At 44.4% G+C, this 18,796-nt stretch overlaps 1 protein-coding gene across 2 annotated transcripts in view; it reads left to right on the forward strand.

Moving 5' to 3' along the window:
- LOC121276445 (oxysterol-binding protein-related protein 10-like) overlaps positions 1-18,796 on the forward strand; it is a 246,346-nt gene that overhangs the window by 120,923 nt on the left and 106,627 nt on the right. For both annotated transcript variants that reach the window (XM_041184858.1, XM_041184857.1), the window contains exon 5: positions 353-560. In XM_041184858.1, the coding sequence (XP_041040792.1) occupies positions 353-560 (208 nt within the window). The remainder of the gene's footprint in view (positions 1-352; positions 561-18,796) is intronic.

The following is an 18,796-nucleotide window of genomic DNA, read 5'->3' on the forward strand; positions in this document are numbered from 1 at the left end:
AATTTATTCAAATTTCGAATGCTGAATGCTGTAAAGCAAATTTAGATAGTTTATGAAGCATGAAACCTTTCATGGATTTCATAATTTTGAAATGTTTTTAGTCTATTCAGATTATATTGTTATTTTGATGTGAAGGTGTTACTGCAATCCTCAATGGTTACTTCACGAGAAATTTGGGATTTTCTTCATTTTGATTTTTATTGGAAGTTAATTGTATGTGTTGTTATTCTTAGAAAAATACCGTCAGGGAAGTTTTGTTTATTTCTGATGGTGATGAATTTCACATGTTTTGGCTTCATCAGTTGTGTATTCACTTACAGATCCACTAGACTCTTAATTTTTATTTTAATAGATGATGAACCAGGCAGAAGGACAACAGAAGAGTCTTGTGCATTCAATAGAATCTCTCCCGCCTTGTGGGCCTCTATCTGCATTGGATCAAGATTTGCTGCTTTTGAAAGCTACCTCAGCTGCTACCATGAGCTGCCTTGGTGAATGCTTGAACATTCTACAACAAAGTGCACAGCAAGCAGCCCAGCATAGTAAAAGATTGTCAACAGGTGAGTATTATGGTGCCATGAATCAGCGGTAGCCAGTAGAATACTGGGTTCTCAGATCCATTCCAGAACTGTGTGAATCATAGTGGCCTTTTTCAAACTTGTTCATGGGATGTGGGCCTCGTTGTCAAGACCAGCACTTATTGCCTGTCCCTCATTGACTTTGACGTGGTGGTGGTGAGTTGTCTTCTTGAAGCACTGAGGCCCTTTTGTTACACATACTCACACATTTCTATTGGGTAAGGAGCTTCAAAATTTTAGCCCAGTGACAATATATTTCCGAATCAGGATGATGTGAGACTTGGAGGGGAACTTGCAGAAGATGATGTTCTTATGCACCTGCTACCCTTGTCCTTCCTATCTATAGAGGTTATGGGTTTGGTAGGCACTGTCAAAGACGCCTTGGCAAGTTGCTGTAGTATTTCTCGTAAATAGTGCACACTACACCTACAGTGCGCTGGCAGTGGAGGAAGTGAATGGTCCAGGTGGTGGATGCTATGCCAAATTTGGAAAAGATTTTATTTGGGATGCGAACTAGGCATCACATGGGAAATGTTACCAGAATGTGTCTCCCCTTTTTATCACTCTGTATATTAATAGCAGTTGCAAGGAGGTCTAGGCTCCAGACTACGCTGAATTATTAGTTGAAGGAAAAGTTATGGTAATACGAAGAGATAAGATTGGTGGCAGTAGAGAAGTCTAGATACTTTTAGTATGCATATCTGAAAGTGGTAGATATGGATAGAGATAATATAAAATTGGGGACAACTGAAAATAAGAGAAACAGCACCCAAGAAATACTGTGGCTCAAGTTGATTGACTATTCTTGCAATGTTACTATAGAACTTAAACTTGTCAAAGGTTATGATAATTCTTACAAAATATTAATACTGTGGATACTGGAAATCTGAAATAAAAAGAAAATGCAGCAAATACCAGCAGGTCAGGCAGTATCTGTGGAGAGAGAAACAAAGTTAACATTTCCGGTTGATGACCTTTGATCGGAACTGGGAAAAGTTAGATATGTAATAGGCTTTAAGCAAGTGAAAGGAGAGAGAATAGAAAAAGAACAAAATGAAGGTCTGTGATAAAGGTGGAAAATGGGAGAGACTAAATGATAAAATTGTTGGCAGATCGCGTTGTGAGCATTGACCACAGCATACTGAATTGAAAGGCCAGGCTGCAGTGGAGACCTCTCAGCCAATTCCCAGAAATGGAGACAATCAACAAATATTTACCATAAACTGTGTCCCACATCTATCTTGACAATTAGTTGTTAGAGCCGTGAGAAAAGTGAACATTGATGTAATGTTGGTTCATAGATTGGGAATGTTACCCTTGCTTCTAGCTGACCTTGATGGATCTCCCTTCAAGACAAACAAAGCAAAGCTCTTACACTTTCCTGAGAGGTTAGTCAACCCAACTCCTCCTATTGATGTGACTCCAAGTGGATAAAGGATCAATTCAAGTCATGAAACAACAATCAACATTTGGATAGTTTGTTGACCAACTACTACTGAAAGCTTTTGTGAGACAATCAAAAATGCATAAGTCAGGAGTGATCCACTTTGTTCTGGACACATCCAAGACCTACAGCATAGGAATGGCGGTATAGGCCGGAGGTCAGTTGGAGAAATGCAAATCACCAAAATGTTCTCCTCACCAGAAAAGCCCACAACAGAGGACTAAATTTCTGTCTTCCAGTGACAACAAGGAAAATTAGCTCCAGTTCCTCTATGAACGATGGTGCAAGTCTGCAAGAGAGATCATTGGTGACATAAAACTGTCATGCACTTCACCAGAATGACAGTAAAACGGACCTGGAAGTGGTACCAAGCTCCCAGCACTGTCCTCTAACCAAGAAGAAGCAGACACACGACTACTGCTTCACTATAAATTTACAGCTAGTTCCAGTAAGCATGTGATCATAAACAGCCCTGACACTGATGTCTTTGTATTGTACTTGGATTCTGCAAGGACATTGATTCTAAGCTTAACTTTCACACAAGAAGCAGAAACAACATGTGTATAATTGATGTTCATCGCATAAAACTTATTCACCTAGAGGGTGGTGGGTGTCTGGAATTCATTGCCTAAGTTGGTGGCTGAGGCTGAAACGCTCAGTTCATTCAAAAGATACCTGGATCTGCATCTGAAATGCTGTAACCTGCAGCGCTACCGACCAGGTACTGGAAAGTGGGATTAAGATGAATGGCTAGTTTCTTTTTTCTCTTTTTGACTGGCACATTCACGATGGGCTGAATGCACTGTAAATTTTCTATGGTTCTATCTTTGATCACTTTGGTAGAGGTGTGTATGTGCTGCTCTCATTAGGTTTCACTTGTTTTTTGGGATGCAATTCAGTGAGTGTATGGGATGGGAAAGGTGAACTCAGCAAAAGTTCTGAGTGCCAGCAAAGAGTACTTGCAACACCTGAGCAGTTAAGGACATCATTTGCTGTTTTGCAGTCTCTGTGAAGATTAGAGCCCTACGCTTGTGAACTCTATGGGCAGGTTGGATGTAGAGATGTGAACCAGGTCAGGTGTCAAATGTTCAGGCTGGAAGTTATGCAGAGATGTGCTTCCCTGCAAACAAAGATTCTTCTGTATAAGCATATACAGCACACCAGTTACCAGTCTGCAATAAACGAGCAATGTCTTCAGAACATGCCAGAAATCTCATCTCCAAAGGACCTTGGGTGGAAACTAGAAAATGATTTACTTATTATAGACAGGATGACAATTCCTCCAGCATCAGCAAGTGTAATAGAACTTGCACATTGTTCATTCAGAAAGTTGCAGAGTGCACAAGGATGGAGCTCTTGTCTTCCCAGCATTCTACCTTGCACTGACAATTGCTCGTGCATAGACTGTGAGAGAGCCACATTTTTGTCTGAGAGTTCCTGGGCTCAGGAAGTAAATATCCTTGATTCAGATGATGATAATTCATAGCTATGCAAATATTAGGCTGCATAAGTAATAATGAATGAGGAAAAAATTATGGGGAAAGATGCACCCCCTGCCATCCTGGCCACCAATCTCTACCTCCTTCCCCTTTATGACCTAAGTCCTATTTACATCTAAATGGGAAAATATGGGTTTGTTAGATGATAAATGAGTGCAAGTGTCCCTCTGAAGTTTAAATAATCTTGCATCGAATTAATGATTGCTTTGGTACATTTCTTCCATGGCAACAGATATGAAAATTAACTTAGATTTATGTATAAATGCACCATAAAATAATTCCACATCACCGATGTCCTCAGCGATACTTCTTTTTACCATTTCTTACTCTGCCCATGTTCAATATTTAGCAGTAGTGGTGAAATGTCACTGTTGATAGTGACAAGAAAGCCCATAGTATTTTTGTTTTTCACTGTTTTTGGCAACATCTTGGTCTCGCTCAGTTTTTAGACTTGGGATCATGCAGTTTTTCCTCTGTTATGTATTTTAAACATACTTACACTGGTTCTAGGCACTTCCCAAATGTGGACCGCAGAATTCAAAATCTAGATACGAAAATAACTTCAGCCCACGGTCTACCACCCGTACCCTTCCTTTATGCTTTTGTGTTTTCAGATAGCCAAGGCCAATTGGCTGCTCAGCTCCTGCAGCCTCTATGGAAGGGCAAGAGAAGGAAGAGAGTTCTGAGGAAGAATCACCATTACTCAACATAATACACAGTCACTGGCATTATGCTGATGTTAGAGGCTAGTTTAGAGTTGGGATCTGCACATAGTCAGTCACTGGGCGCAAGTGGGTTGCAGACAGGCCAGGAGGGAAAAATTGCACAACAGTTCTGCTGCAGGGCATTCAGGATGAGGACCTGGTTGGGACAGACTGGGAAAATACTGATTGAACATGCACACCAAGATGCTTTGTGCATTGACAGACCTGCCAGATAGTCATTCGCTAGAAGCGTAGAGACCAACTCTACCAAGGCAGAGGGTACAGCCATAGAATTGGTGGGCTTCTCCATGAAAGCACTGTCTGATGTATAGATGCTGCAGTGGAAGCTCAGATAGAGGGCATGAGATCGCTGACTGCTGACAGGCTCAGACTGATACAATTCAGGCTGAGATAGCTGCTATCGTGGATGCGGATCTCTGTGCTTGACTGGACATGCAGACTCTCATAATACTGCATGAAAAATTGTGAGCGGTTGTAAGATTCTAAAGGTATTGCAACAGTGGAATGCAGTAAGCATAATATGCAACCAAATGATTATAGCAAATTTAGGTATATTGTTATGTGACCTAAGCGAATGCATATGAATCATGGCCCTTAAACCCCCACTCAGTAATTCAAAGTAACAAGCAATGCTTCTCAATTTTGTTTCTTGTATGCCTGTAAATTTGGCAGAAAAAGGTGCATTTTATTTATTGAGTTTGGACTAGATTGAACCCAGAGCCTAAAGCTGAAAGGGCAGTCTGCTTATCTACTGTTGCATCACAATCCTTCAGTGTTCCTGTAGACTATTTGAACTGCAAAAAAATGCAACAAGTTTTAATAAAGCTACTATTCTGATGAAAGGGCATCGGCCTGAAATATTGGACGGAATCATCTTTGCCCACTGGCGTCGGGTGCGTTTGGTGGTGTGATCGGACAGTGTGGCGAGAAGGCCAAAAATCGGTTTCACTATGTTCTGAAACCAGCTTGCGATCGTCCCCTCAGCCCGTTGATGATGGGTCATGTTTCCTGCCATCGGACGTGGGGAACCTCATTGTAATGCATCAGCATATTAGAAGGTGAGCCTACCAGACTCATCCCACCCTGCTGGATCATCCGTGCACACGCTGACATGTTTCACAACAGCATATAAAAAGTGTGCACTTAGCGGGCTGCCCTTTGAGGGGAACTCCGAGGTGAGTGCACCATAACATTGTGGAGCGCTCGTGAAGGACGCCTGTTGGATTTCAAGGTTGAGGCGCAGTGGGTGGGTGGGTGGAAAAGTCTGCCCTGCGGTTCAGGTGACCTTCAGGATTGGGTGGTGGTGGTGGGGTGCAGAGGCTGCCCTGTGGTTGAAGGTGGCCCACAAGCACATGTGGGGTGGGGGGGGTTGGTTTGGGTTTGGCAAGGGAAGCAGCCCCACATTAGGGACACCTTGTATAAAGTGACCATTCCTCTGCAGTTGAGACAGTTCAGGTGCAGCCACATTGATATGATTGGAGTTGGCCCTCTACCTTAACTGCCCACTCGAGCAATGCACCAAGTGCTGCAGAGCTTTTCACACCTCGGGCACAGATTGCAAACTAATAAGCATTTTAGTGGACTGCAGAACAGTTAGACGGCTGAGCACATTGCTAAAGCTGGTCGTGGAGCAGTCACTGGTGGAGGCGCTAACAGCTACTTGCAGTGTCACCATCCTGATTTGGACCGGTCTTCCCCATGGTTCAAGCTAACAGTGCAGCCTTGCAGCGCGGGTTAGGATGATTCTGCATCTGAGCTGAGCACACACCGGGGCTCCTGGCTGACTCCTTGAGGAGAGGTGGTAGCTGGAGTGAGGTCACGCTGCCCTGCAACCTCCTCACGTACATACTGTTGGAGGCCAACTATGGCATCAGCAATGGAGCTCAGCCATGCAGCAGTGCTGGAGCGACGTCCTGGACCAAGGTCTCCATGGCAGCCGCCATCCTACCTCGGTGTTGACCTCGGTGCGTTGGCATACCAGTGTTATCACCTCAGCTTGAAGGTGGACGGACTCCTCCATTGTGCCTTGCAATCTGAGGAGTGCAGTGGACTTCCCTTCCCGATGTTCCCGAGCTTGTCTTTGTAGCTCCAGCAACTGTGACAGGACCGATTCCAGATGCTCATCACCTGACTTGAACTCAGCAATTTTCTGGCCTCCAGCAGTCCTCCGATTGCTGGTAACCATGGAAGTCCCTGCCATCGCCTGCTTTGATCAGATAGTGTGATGTGCTCACTAGATTGTGATCCTGAAGCTACTCTGAAGCTAGGACCCACCGAGGTGTGTGGTCCTGTGCTGGCGGAGGGTGTGGGTGAGTGCTATGAGGGGACTTCAAGGTGGGTGCCTTCATATTCCTCTTCAGATGTTTCTCCAGGGCTTGATTGGAGGCCCTGGGTGTTTGGCCTGCGAAAGCAAGGAAAAATAATTAATGCTTAGCAGTAGCCTGTGTAACAGGAGACATCACTCACAGCATGGTTGTCAGGTGAATGTTGTACTGCTGGATCCTCAATTGGTAGAGGACCACTGACCTCACCGTCAGCAGAAGAATGATACAGATCCTTGCCGGCCGGCTGGATGGCTCTGTTTTCATGAGGACCATGATTTCAGGCATTCCACCACCTGTGAGTGACCTCTCCGTCTTGTGTGCCAGCTTGTCCTGCATAAATAGAGATGGAAAGATTGTAAGCAGGATGCCTGCCAGGCTAGATGATCAGCATGTGAGTGGTCCCACAGATGGGTTGAGGACAATGAAGGTGTATGTGTGAGTGGAATGGTGATGTCCCTTGAACTGGCAATGAGTTGAGGACCCTGTGGATGTGTAATGGGTTTGTGAGTATGTGAATTGAAAGTGATGAGATGAGTGGCTCACCCAGGAGATTATTCATCTTTTTGCAGCACTGAATGACTGTCCTCTTGCAGGGCGTAGGCACTGACCACCGCTACCACTGCCTCCCAAGCTGGATTAATGATGTTGCTGCCCATCCTGCAGCCAGAGCGGGGGTAGTGGACATCACAGCAAGCCTCCACTGTGTCCAAAATATGCTCGAGGGATGTGTTTTTGAACCTTGGGGCTGCAGTCTTTTTGCCTTTCAAGGCCATGTCTTCTTTGCAGCAGTTGTGGGCTGGAAGCACTGAGATGTGTGCGCATGGCTGCACTTTAAATATGGTGCTCGCTGTGATGAAGTGGCGAGATGGTGGTGTGGCAGGCGAATGAGAGCCTGCCAGCCATGGAAGTGGCGTGTTTCCCGGGAATGCATAATTAATGTGGCAGGTTTGGGACGATACGCTGTGAGAATCCGCCGTTGCGGCCGGAGGTGAAATGCCGTTTTACCCGCATGCTACCGCACTCAGTGCAAACCTAGGATGATTCCGCCCATTAACTCTGTTTCTCTGCATGGATGCTCCCTGACCTGTTGCATTTTTCCAGCATTTTCTGTTTTTGTTTCAGATTTCCAGTCTTTGTGATATTTTTCTTTTCTACTATTATATACCCTTGGCTCCAATCCTACTGATGCCCTCAAAACCTATTCATTAAGGAAAATTTCAAAATGTTTACAAAAAATTTTCAACCTGTTGGCAAGTAATAAATTTAAATTGAACACAGAGATAAAAACAAAAAACTGCGGATGCCGGAAATCCAAAACAAAAACAGAATTACCCTGGAAAAACTCAGCAGGTCTGGCAGCACCGGCGGAGAAGAGAAGAGTTGACGTTTCGAGTCCTCGTGACCCTTCAACAGAATGAGGTGAATCCAAGGAGATGGGTGAAATATAAGCTGGTTTAAGGTGGTTGGGTGGGGTGGGGGGTGGGGGGGGGGGGGGGGGGGGGGCGGTGTTGGGTGGGGGGGGAGAAGTGGAGGGGGTGGTGTGGTTATAGGGACAAGCAAGCTGTGATAGGAGCAGATCATCAAAAGATGTCACAGACAAAAGAACAAAAGAACGCAGGTGTTGATGTTGGTGATATTATCTAAACAAATGTGCTAATTAAGAATGGATGGTAGGACACTCAAGGTATAGCTCTAGTGGGGGTGGTGGAGCATAAAAAATTTAAAAATAATGGAAATAGGTGGGAAAAGAAAAATCTATATAAATTATTGGAAAAAACAAAAGGAAGGGGGAAGAAACAGAAAGGGGGTGGGAATGGAGGAGGGAGTTCAAGACTTAAAGTTGTTGAATTGAATATTCAGTCCGGAAGGCTGTAAAGTGCCTAGTCGGAAGATGAGGTGCTGTTCCTCCAGGTTGCATTGGGCTTCACTGGAACAATGCAGCAAGCCAAGGACAGACATGTGGGCAAGAGAGCAGGGTGGAGTGTTAAAACGACAAGCGACAGGGAGGTTTGGGTCATTTTTGCGGACAGACCGCAGGTGTTCTGCAAAGCGGTCGCCCAGTTTACGTTTGGTCTCTCCAATGTAGAGGAGACCGCATTGGGTGCAACGAATACAGTAGACTAAGTTGGGGGAAATGCAAGTGAAATGCTGCTTCACTTGAAAGGAGTGTTTGGTCCCTTGGACAGTGAGGAGAGAGGAAGTGAAGGGGCAGGTGTTACATCTTTTGCGTGGGCATGGGGAGGTGCCTTAGGTGGGGGTTGAGGAGTAGGGGGTGATGGAGGAGTGGACCAGGGTGTCCTGGAGGGAACGATCCCTACGGAATGCTGCCAGGGGGGGTTGCAGGGAAGATGTGTTTGCAGGGAAGATGTCCAGCATCATGCTGGAGTTCGCGGAAATGGCGGAGGATGATCCTTTGAATGCGGAGGCTGGTGGGGTGATAAGTGAGGACAAGAGGGACCCTATCATGTCTCTGGGAGGGAGGAGAAGGCGTGAGGGTGGATGCGCGGGAGATGGGCCGGACACGGTTGAGGGCCCTGTCAATGACCGTGGGTGGAAAACCTCGGTTAAAGAAGAAGGAGGACATGTCAGAGGAACTGTTTTTGAAGGTAGCGTCATTGGAACAGATGCGACGGAGTCGAAGGAACTGAGAGAATGGGATGGAGTCCTTACAGGAAGCGGGGTGTGAGGAGCTGTAGTCGAGGTAGCTGTGGGAGTCGATAGGCTTGTAATGGATATTGGTGGACAGTCTATCACCAGAGATTGAGACAGGGAAGGGAAGTGTCAGAGATGGACCACATGAAAATGTTGGAGGGGTGGAGATTGGAAGCAAAATTAATAAATTTTTCCAAGTCCCGACGAGAGCATGAAGCAGCACCGAAGTAATCATCGATGTACCGGAGAAAGAGTTGTGGAAGGGGGCCGGAGTAGGACTGGAACAAGGAATGTTCCACATACCCCATAAAGGGACAGGCATAGCTGGGGCCCATGCGGGTACCCATAGCCACACCTTTTATTTGGAGGAAGTGAGAGGAGTTAAAGGAGAAATTGTTCAGTGTGAGAGCAAGTTCAGCCAGACGGAGGAGAGTAGTCGTTGACAGGGCCCTCAACCGTGTCTGGCCCATCTCCCGCGCATCCGTCCTCACGCCTTCTCCTCCCTCCCAGAAACATGATAGGGCCCCCCTTGTCCTCACTTATCACCCCACCAGCCTCCGCGTTCAAAGGATCATCCTCCGCCATTTCCGCCAACTCCAGCATGATGCCACCACCAAACACATCTTCCCTTCACTCCCCCGTGTTGGCATCGTTCCCTCCAGGACTCCCTGGTTCACTCCTCCATCACCTCCTACTCCTCAACCTGCACCTATGGCACCTCCCCATGCCCACGCATAAGATGTAACACCTGCCCCTTCACTTCCTCTCTCCTCACCGTCCAAGGGCCCAAACACTCCTTTCAAGTGAAGCAGCATTTCACTTGCATTTCCCCCAACTTAGTCTACTGTATTCATTGCTCCCAATGTGGTCTCCTCTACATTGGAGAGACCAAATGTATACTGGGCGACTGCAAGAATGACCCAAACCTCCCTGTCACTTGCCATTTTAACACTCTACCGTGCTCTCTTGCCCACATGTCTGTCCTTGCTGCATTGTTCCAGTGAAGCCCAACGCAAACTGGAGGAACAGCACCTCATCTTCCGACTAGGCACTTTACAGCCTTCCGGACTGAATATTGAATTCAACAACTTTAGGCCTTGAGCTCCCTCCTCCATCCCCACCCCCTTTCCGTTTCTTCCCCCTTCCTTTTTGTTTATTTCCAATAATTTGTATAGATTTTTCTTTTCCCACCTATTTCCATTATTTTTAAATATTTTTAAATCTTTTATGCTCCCCCCACCCCCATTAGAGCTATACCTTGAGTGCCCTACCATCCATTCTTAATTAGCACATTCATTTAGATATTATCACCACCTTAACACCTCTGTGTTCTTTTGTTCTGTTGTCTGTGACATCTTTTGATGATCTGCTCCTATCACAGCTTGCTTGTCTCTACAACCACACCACCCCCCTCCATTTCTCTCCCCCCACCCAACCCCTCCCCCCACCTTAAACCAGCTTATATTTCACCCCTCTCCTTGGATTCACCTAGTTCTGTTGAAGGGTCATGAGGACTCGAAACGTCAACTCTTTTCTTCTCCGCCGGTGCTGCCAGACCTACTGAATTTTTCCAGGTAATTCTGTTTTTAATTTAAATTGAGTGTTCTTTCAATTTAATTCATACTGTCACCATTCAGACTTTCTATTGTCTTATTAATTTTGTCACAAAACATTTCCCAGTAATGTGCATTGATATTTTTACACTTTTTGTTTATTGTTAAACAGATTCTTTACCACTATGTTGGCCATCTCTCAGAAAAGAAGTGATTATACCATTCCTAATTTAGAGCTTCTTAAATAGACTAGGAGCATTCCCTGTTACAGTAATGTGCTCCGTAATGTTTCTATTGTTAGTGATAGGTGTTCATGTTTTTCATGTCAACTTCTAGTTAAATTTGTACTTTAAAACAAAAGATGCATAAACACTTCTCTGACTTCATGATGGTACTTTCCTCCATTTTGGAAGTTCATTTTTTCTCCTATCTATTGTTCCACTGGAAAGCCCCTCTCATGCCTAACCAGCTCTCAGGTGTGTTTCAAAGCCAGGCTCTTCAATAAGTGTCACTTATCCAATGCCGCTTCCTTTATACAACAGTTATTCTTTAACTATGGCATTCTTATCAGGGCTCAACTGATATTTGACTGGAGAGCATTTTTTGCAGCTGGGGTTGAGTGGAAGGCCACCACCTCTAGAGTAATCTGACTAACCGGTTCTGTCTTGATAACTTGTTGCTTTTGGTAAGATCAGAGTTCAGAAGAGTAAGAACAAATTACTGATTATACAGAACAGCAGTTTTATTTCTCTACTCTGCACGTATTCTAGCATGCATACTCACATTAAATGATGGGGCAGAATTTTATATTCTACGGGCTGGTGCGCACCCAACCTGTTTGGGCGTAAAATAGCGCGCGAAGACGTCAAGTGAGCGTCCTGACATCACTGTATTTGCGCGATATTTCTGTTGGCGGGCACAAGCAGGTGTCAGAACTGTGCCCGCCATTAATTAAGAGACCACTGAAGGTCATTAAAAAGCCAATTGATTGCAATTTTTAATTGCCTGTGCGATTTCATGCTTGATGCACAGGCAAAATGGGTAGGCTGCCAGCCAACAATTTCAAAAAACCTCATCTGCGGGTAGGATAAAAGGGGTGAGCAGCATTGCCTGTAGTGGGGAGTTTGATACATTGTTTGCGGTTGGAGATTTATTGGTACTTGCCAACTTCATATCTGTTTGGGGCTTTATTGTTAGCATTTCTAGGCTTCAATTAAGGACTCATTAGTGCCTCCAAAGGGCTCCCAAGGATTCAGACTGTGTGGGCCCTTCCCGGTATCAGACAGCCTTCCGTTACCTTGGTAATGGGGATTGTGGTCTCTGCTGGTGGCACTTCCCCTGAGGAGGGAGAGAGGGGCAGGAGGAGGAGGAGGCCAGGTGTCAAAATGCAGATTCCAGGGGAGGGACCTGTGGGAGGAGAGGTGCAGGCACGAGGGGCGTAGGGCCAGCAGGAAGTCCAAGGCAGAAGAGGCTGCAGAAGACACCACTATCCTGCTGCTAGGAATTACAGGTGGCAGTGCAGCTACCTCAATATGTCTGAGGTGCAATGCTGATGGAGGCTCTGCCTCTCAAGGGAGAGCACGATCTCCATTTGTCAGATGATTGGGCCTGAGATCTGCTCCAACTGTGCGGGTGGACACCCAATGCTAGTGGTTCTGAAGGTCACAGCAGCCCTCAACCTCTATGACACTGGCTCTTTCCAGGGGATAGTTGGGAATCTGGAGTGTCCCAATCAGCTGTCCATAGTTGCATCAAGATGTTGACAAAAGTTCTTTTCAGGTGGGTACTGACCTTTTATTCTTACTGTATGGAGGAGGCCAGCCTGGCTGAGTGAGCCTAAGGCTTCGTAGCGATTGCTGGGTTCCCACGCATCCAGGGTGCAACCATGTGGCCATCAAGGTGCCAGCGGGTCAGCCGGATGCCTTTGTCAACAGGAAGGGATTCCACTCCATGAACGTGCAGATAGTGTGTGACCACAGGATGCCGATTCTGCAAGTCTTTGCAAGGTACCCTGGCAGCTCCCATGAGGCTTACATCCTGAGACTCTCCCAGGTACCAAGGCTCTTCAGTGCTCTAGCCCGACTGGATGGATGGCTGTTGGGTGACGAGGGCTATCTGTTGAAAAGGTGGCTCATGACACCTCTCTGCCACTGAAGAATAGAGGTAGAGTAACGTTACAGTACGAGCCATGGCTCCACAAGGGCGGTGAGAGAAAGGACCATAGGTCTTCTCAAGATGCGCTTCTGATGCTTGGACCATTCAAGAGGTGCACTATAATACCCCCAGAGCAGGTGTCACTGATGGTGCTCTCCACAATCTGGCACTGGCAAGGGGGGACCCACTGGAGCAAGAGGGTCTTGACACAGCTGCACAGGGCACAGATGATGAGTCCAGTAGTGAATCAGAAGAGGAGCACAGTGAGGAGAATGTGCTGGGTTCAACGGTGTCCCTCCTGGCAGCCTAGAAGTGAATGGAGACAAAGATCATGCCACCAATCTGGTAAGGCATGGTCTAAGTCAAGCTTTTATTGGAATAAATAAGATCAGTCCAGAATGCCTAGGTGACGCATGAAGCAAAGGATTGTTCAGTATTCTACAGGCATTGTATATCAATGGTCCCTTAACTCCCTCATACAGAACAATTACCATGGGCAGAATTTTGAGGTCGATGGGCGGGCGCAGTCAGCAGGACCAGGAGCGGCCAGGAAAAAGCCTGCCACCCTCAATCGGCCTCCAACCACGATTTCACGCTGGCGGGCAGATTAAGGCCCACCAAGCATGAAGCACGGTTCATCGCTGCTCCCGGAGGGCCAGAGCTTGGGGGACCGTGAGGCACTCATCTGAAACTCATCCCACCTGACCTGCCCTCCCACCTGGCATCTCCAGTCACACACTACTCCATCAGAACATGGCCTTCCGTATCCTTGTGTCAGGCTTTCTGGGGCTGTCTGGGCCATTTTTAAACCAACCGCTGCGTCGCCATTGGATTCGGCAGCCGACAAGCTCCCGCTCGGCCCTCCCGGACCAGCAATGAGCCGTGCTTCACGCTGGGTGGGCCTTAATTGCCCGCCAGCGTGAAATCATGGGGGCCGATTGTGAGTGGCAGGCCATTTCCCAGCTGCTCCTGGTCTCACCGACTGCGCCCTCGAAATTCTGCCCATGGTAATTGTTCTGCATGAGTGAGTTAAGGGACCATTGACCTACAGTGCCCGTAGAATACTGACCAATTCTTTGCTTCATACTTCGCCTAGGCATTCTGGACTGATCTCACTTATTCCAATAAAAGCTTGATTTGACTGTAGACCATGCCTTACCTGAATGGTGGCGTGATCTTTGTCTCCGTTCACTTCTAGTAGCTGTCTTCTAGCTATCCTTGCGCTACTTTCTAATTCCCTATGGTATATATGTAGATGGAGGAAAAATGTTTAAGTTATAATTTTAAAAATGTCAAATTAATGTAAGCTTCCTCCTATGTTTCGATACTTTCTAAGTAGTATCAGGTTATGGGCTTCAGAAGTCTGCTTTTCTGATGTTTCTTCTTTTTACATTGAAAGTTTTTTTTTGCATTATAATCACATTGTTTCCCTAAATTTCAATATATTACATCACACTTCATACTGCTTAAATAAACAAGGTGGTTAACAAAGATAAAAAGGAAAATGCTAGAAATCTGAAACCAAACTAACTACAATGCAGCAAGCTAATTAATGGAAAGTGCAGTTTCAGACCAACAGCCCTTCATCAGAACTGAAAAAATTGAAGAGGAATAGGAACTTTTTTAAGAGAACAAAGTGTTTGGGGAGGTAAAAATTGTTATGACACAGCAGTTTGTAAAGGCTGAGTTATTTAAAACCCCAGAGGGAAATTTTAAACAAACGTCATAACCTATATTTTCAATTGGTATGTTTTGAGTTGCAGCTGTAAATTCAGGAATAAGACCACCAGTTCTTGAGAGGTTTTTATATCAAACTACATGAAACATTTATTAATTTACAACAAATTTAACACATACACATGGCTACAAATTACTACCATCGTAACTTTTTAACAAATTCCCAAAGCAATCTCCACTAAGGCAACAATAACCAATAGACTTAAAACAGACACCAGGCAAAGCATTTTTCACCTTATGAATTCAAAATGAGGTTCCTTTCAATTTATTCCTTCGCAGACACAGTGGTATGCTTACAGGCTTAGATCTTACATGCCACTGACCTGCACACACACAACTCCGTCCTGTTATAAAAGCAAAAAACTGCGGATGCTGGAAATCCAAAACAAAAATACCTGGAAAAACTCAACAGGTCTGGCAGCATCTGCCGAGTGGAACACAGTTAACATTTCGAGTCCATATGACTCTTCAACAGAACTGTTGAAGAGTCATACGGACTTGAAACGTTAACTGTGTTCCTCTCCGGAGATGCTGCCAGACCTGTTGAGTTCTTCCTGTTATACCCAGCCTTCCCCTATGAATGTAAATTTTTATTGTATCATCAGGCCCTTTGAACCATTTCATAGTACCAATTTTATTAGTAATATAAACATTGCTTGATGTCTCCTAGCTAGGTGCAAGATTTCACCCCCAGTCTTTGAATACTCTATTCAACAAAATGCAAATGCAACCTTTACTTTGCTGTTTAGATCTCAAAGCTATTATACATCAAAGCACCCGGACTAGCTGGCTTTAATCCAATTAAGACATACACAGACTAAACCTCTATTTAAAAAAATAATTTCCAATAACACTGTATACATTAATATGTCTTCATGGTGTTAAGAAAATGTTGCACAGCCTGGGCATGGGTGTTAATCACTTGTACATAATGTCCATTTTGTTAATAAGCTTCCAAGAATGTTGCAGCTGATTTTGTCGAATTATTAAAGGAAGATTGATACCAAAGACATTTGACACATTACAAGCATAAGGGCGTTTTTAGGACTTCTGTGAAAAGTTCAGGATTCCTAGCCCAGATCTCCAAATAACAAGCAAAGGTTCTTGTGAAGTTATCTCGTGGGACATTTTAAACCATGCACCCTACCAAATACTACCCCTCTCCAATGCAATGTTGTATGCATTATGAGAGAGGTGGTTTACTTCAAGAATGCCGAACTTGCTTATTCATTCAGAATTCAAAGATTTTTAATCCCTTCACCACAACACTGTCTTGTGTAGTTTCCCCCTTTAATATTCACTTAATCTACAGGGACATTGTGCCTCTATGACCTTCACTCTCCACTTCACAAGAGTCAATCTCTCTCCAAATTTACAGAAACACTTCACCTCTGCCTGATTATGTTTGTTGATGGGAAGAAATTACTGAGCTATTTTTCTCACTATTCATAGCAGTTTAAACATGGAAAAAAAAGCTGAAAAATGAAAGTTGCCTTTTCCACGTTTTCTATTAATTTGAGCTTGTCAAATTGAAACAAAAGATTCTTGCTTGTCTTGAACCATCGTTATCAACTCAACTCTTCTGTCAAATGACCAAAATACAAGCTGCGATATAAAAACTAACAGACTCTGGCATGACAGGTAAAATAAGTTTCCTTAAAGTGGTCCATAGCTAAGAGTTTGTGTGTGTGTGTGTGTGTGGCGCCCTTTTAATTCGAGTAATTCAATTAAAAAAATAACCCAGCGGACAAACTTTAGTATTAAACAAAATAAATATTAGTTTATTACAAAGACCACTGCTGAAAGTTACTTTGGTAAAAGTGATAAAGTTATTAATGAAAAATACAGATACAAAGATTAAAATCAGATGAAGACAAAAAGGTACTTAAAGATGAAATTTCAAGTCAATCTGTGTGTGATATCATTGAGGGCCTATTGCTTGAGTTCCTTTCATTCTGAAGTGAAGTGGTTGAAGCTTGAGGTTCCATCTAAGCAGCTGCGATGACTTCTGCAGTTGACCAGTCGGTGTTTGTCTTTTATTCAGGATGGGCTCAGGTCAGCAGGTTTTTGGGAGAGAAAGAATGTTTCCTGTTTCTCACAACTTCTGGGGTTACGACACTTGCAGATTGCCTGGCCTTTTTTGGCAGAAACAGCAGTTGATTTCTTAATACCTTCCTCTTTGTCCTGCCTTGGCTAAGAACCCTTTTTGAATTTATTTCTCAGAATTATTCCTCAGGTTCTGCAATCAAAATGGCTGTTCGCAGCCTGTCTTTAAGCAGTGCAAAAACATAAAATGGTTGCTATAATATGATCTGGGAAAAATGCCAAGTCATCTTCCAAATAAGGCAAGTGGAAATCCCATTTAGCAATCCAAAGTCCCCTTATCAGCTGCAGTATTCAAAAGGGGTCACATCCTTTAGGGAAAGCCATTGTCTGTTTGAGGACCAGTTGAATTTCAAAAGTCTTTTCGTCTCTGGGTACATCTGCCTGCAATCTGCTTGGAGATTTCTGAAAGCTCAACCACATTGCAGGGCATAAAATCAGGTGATTTGGCAGTCACCTTCAAGGTAGTTGAAAAAAAAGAATGGTAGTTACAAAATCTATAATATCACAACTACACATTTGTGATACCTTTCTCATATATGGTAGTGTCATGGTTATGGTACTGAATTGAAAACCTAGAGATCATGAGTTCAAATACCACCATAGTAAATTTAAAGTTGAATGAATAAATCTGTTAATTTGTGCCAATGGCCGAGGGTGATATTTCTCCTCCATCCTTATATGGTAATTTTAAAAATAAGTTTATTACAAACATTTTTTTGTTTCTACTGATGGCACGCATCCATGCATTACTTTGATATTTGTGCACATAACAAAATTCATTCCTCACATGGATGCAAGAGATTAGAAGAAACTTTGGTTGCCTTGGCTTGACAGAGGGATTGAGTGGAGGACGACAAACTGATCAAAGAGGGAAGGTGAAGGGGAAGAAGGGCTCTCAGCAGGACGCCATATCCATCTGGAGTCTTCAAGGAGTAATTCTCTTACCTTAACACCAGAGAATAGCTCCCTGTGATGTCTTCATATTACAGATGAGGTGCTCACTGAAATCTGTCACCTATTGCTGGCAGACCTGCATCCCAAGTCAGCACCTGCCAGTGGCTGAAAAGGTGATAGTGAATTACATGTCATAGAATCCATGTTGTAATTTTCTGTTTCCACATGAACTTCTTTGCCTCTGTACCTTCCTAGCTGCAGCAGATGGTGTCTCTAACATTTCACCGGTTTCTATCCACTGCTATAAAAGAGAGGTGACAGACTTGCTGAATGCCAGGCTATTCAGAGCTTTACATGCTACTGTCAATAAATTTCACATTTCCTCTCCAGTTCTTTTGCCAATTATTTTAAACCTCTGACCTCTGGTTACTGATCCACTTGACAGAGGAAATAATTTCTCTCTTTGCTCTATCAAAACCTGTCAAATTTGAATACCTGTTAGGCCTCCCCTTAACCTTCTATGCTCTAGGGAGAATAGTCTCAGCTTCTGAACTCCTCCATCCTTGGTATCATTCTGGTAAACCACCTCGCTACCCTCCCCGGGGCATTGTTCCTAAAATGTGATGCCCAGAATTTTCCACCATGTTCCAGCTAAAACCGAACCAGTTATTTTCGAAGGTTTAACATGACTTCCTTATTGAGGTCGCTATTTAAAAGGCCAAGTAACCCATGCCCTTTTGTTAACTGCGACTGTCAAAGATTTGTGAACATGCACTCAGGTCCTTCTGCTTATCACCCCCCTCTCTATGTTTCTCCCAAAATGTATTACTACACACTTAACTGCATTAAATTGAATCTACCATATGTCTGTCCTCCTCAAGTCTGCTACTGTGCAGTTTATTGTGTTGCCAAATTTAAAATCATCCACAAACTTTGAAATTGTACTCCTTATGCCAAAGTCCAGGTTATTTTTATGAAACAGGAAAAGCAATGGCCCTGATACCCCTGGGGGTCAAACTGTATACTTCCCTCCTCAAGAAAACATATGTTCACCATAACTCTCGGCATCCTATCACTTAGCCAATTTCGTACCCGAATCACTACCATCCCTTTACTATCGTGCTTCTATT

This window comes from Carcharodon carcharias, chromosome 3, assembly GCF_017639515.1.
Source record: "Carcharodon carcharias isolate sCarCar2 chromosome 3, sCarCar2.pri, whole genome shotgun sequence".
Taxonomy (NCBI): Eukaryota; Metazoa; Chordata; class Chondrichthyes; order Lamniformes; family Lamnidae; genus Carcharodon; species Carcharodon carcharias.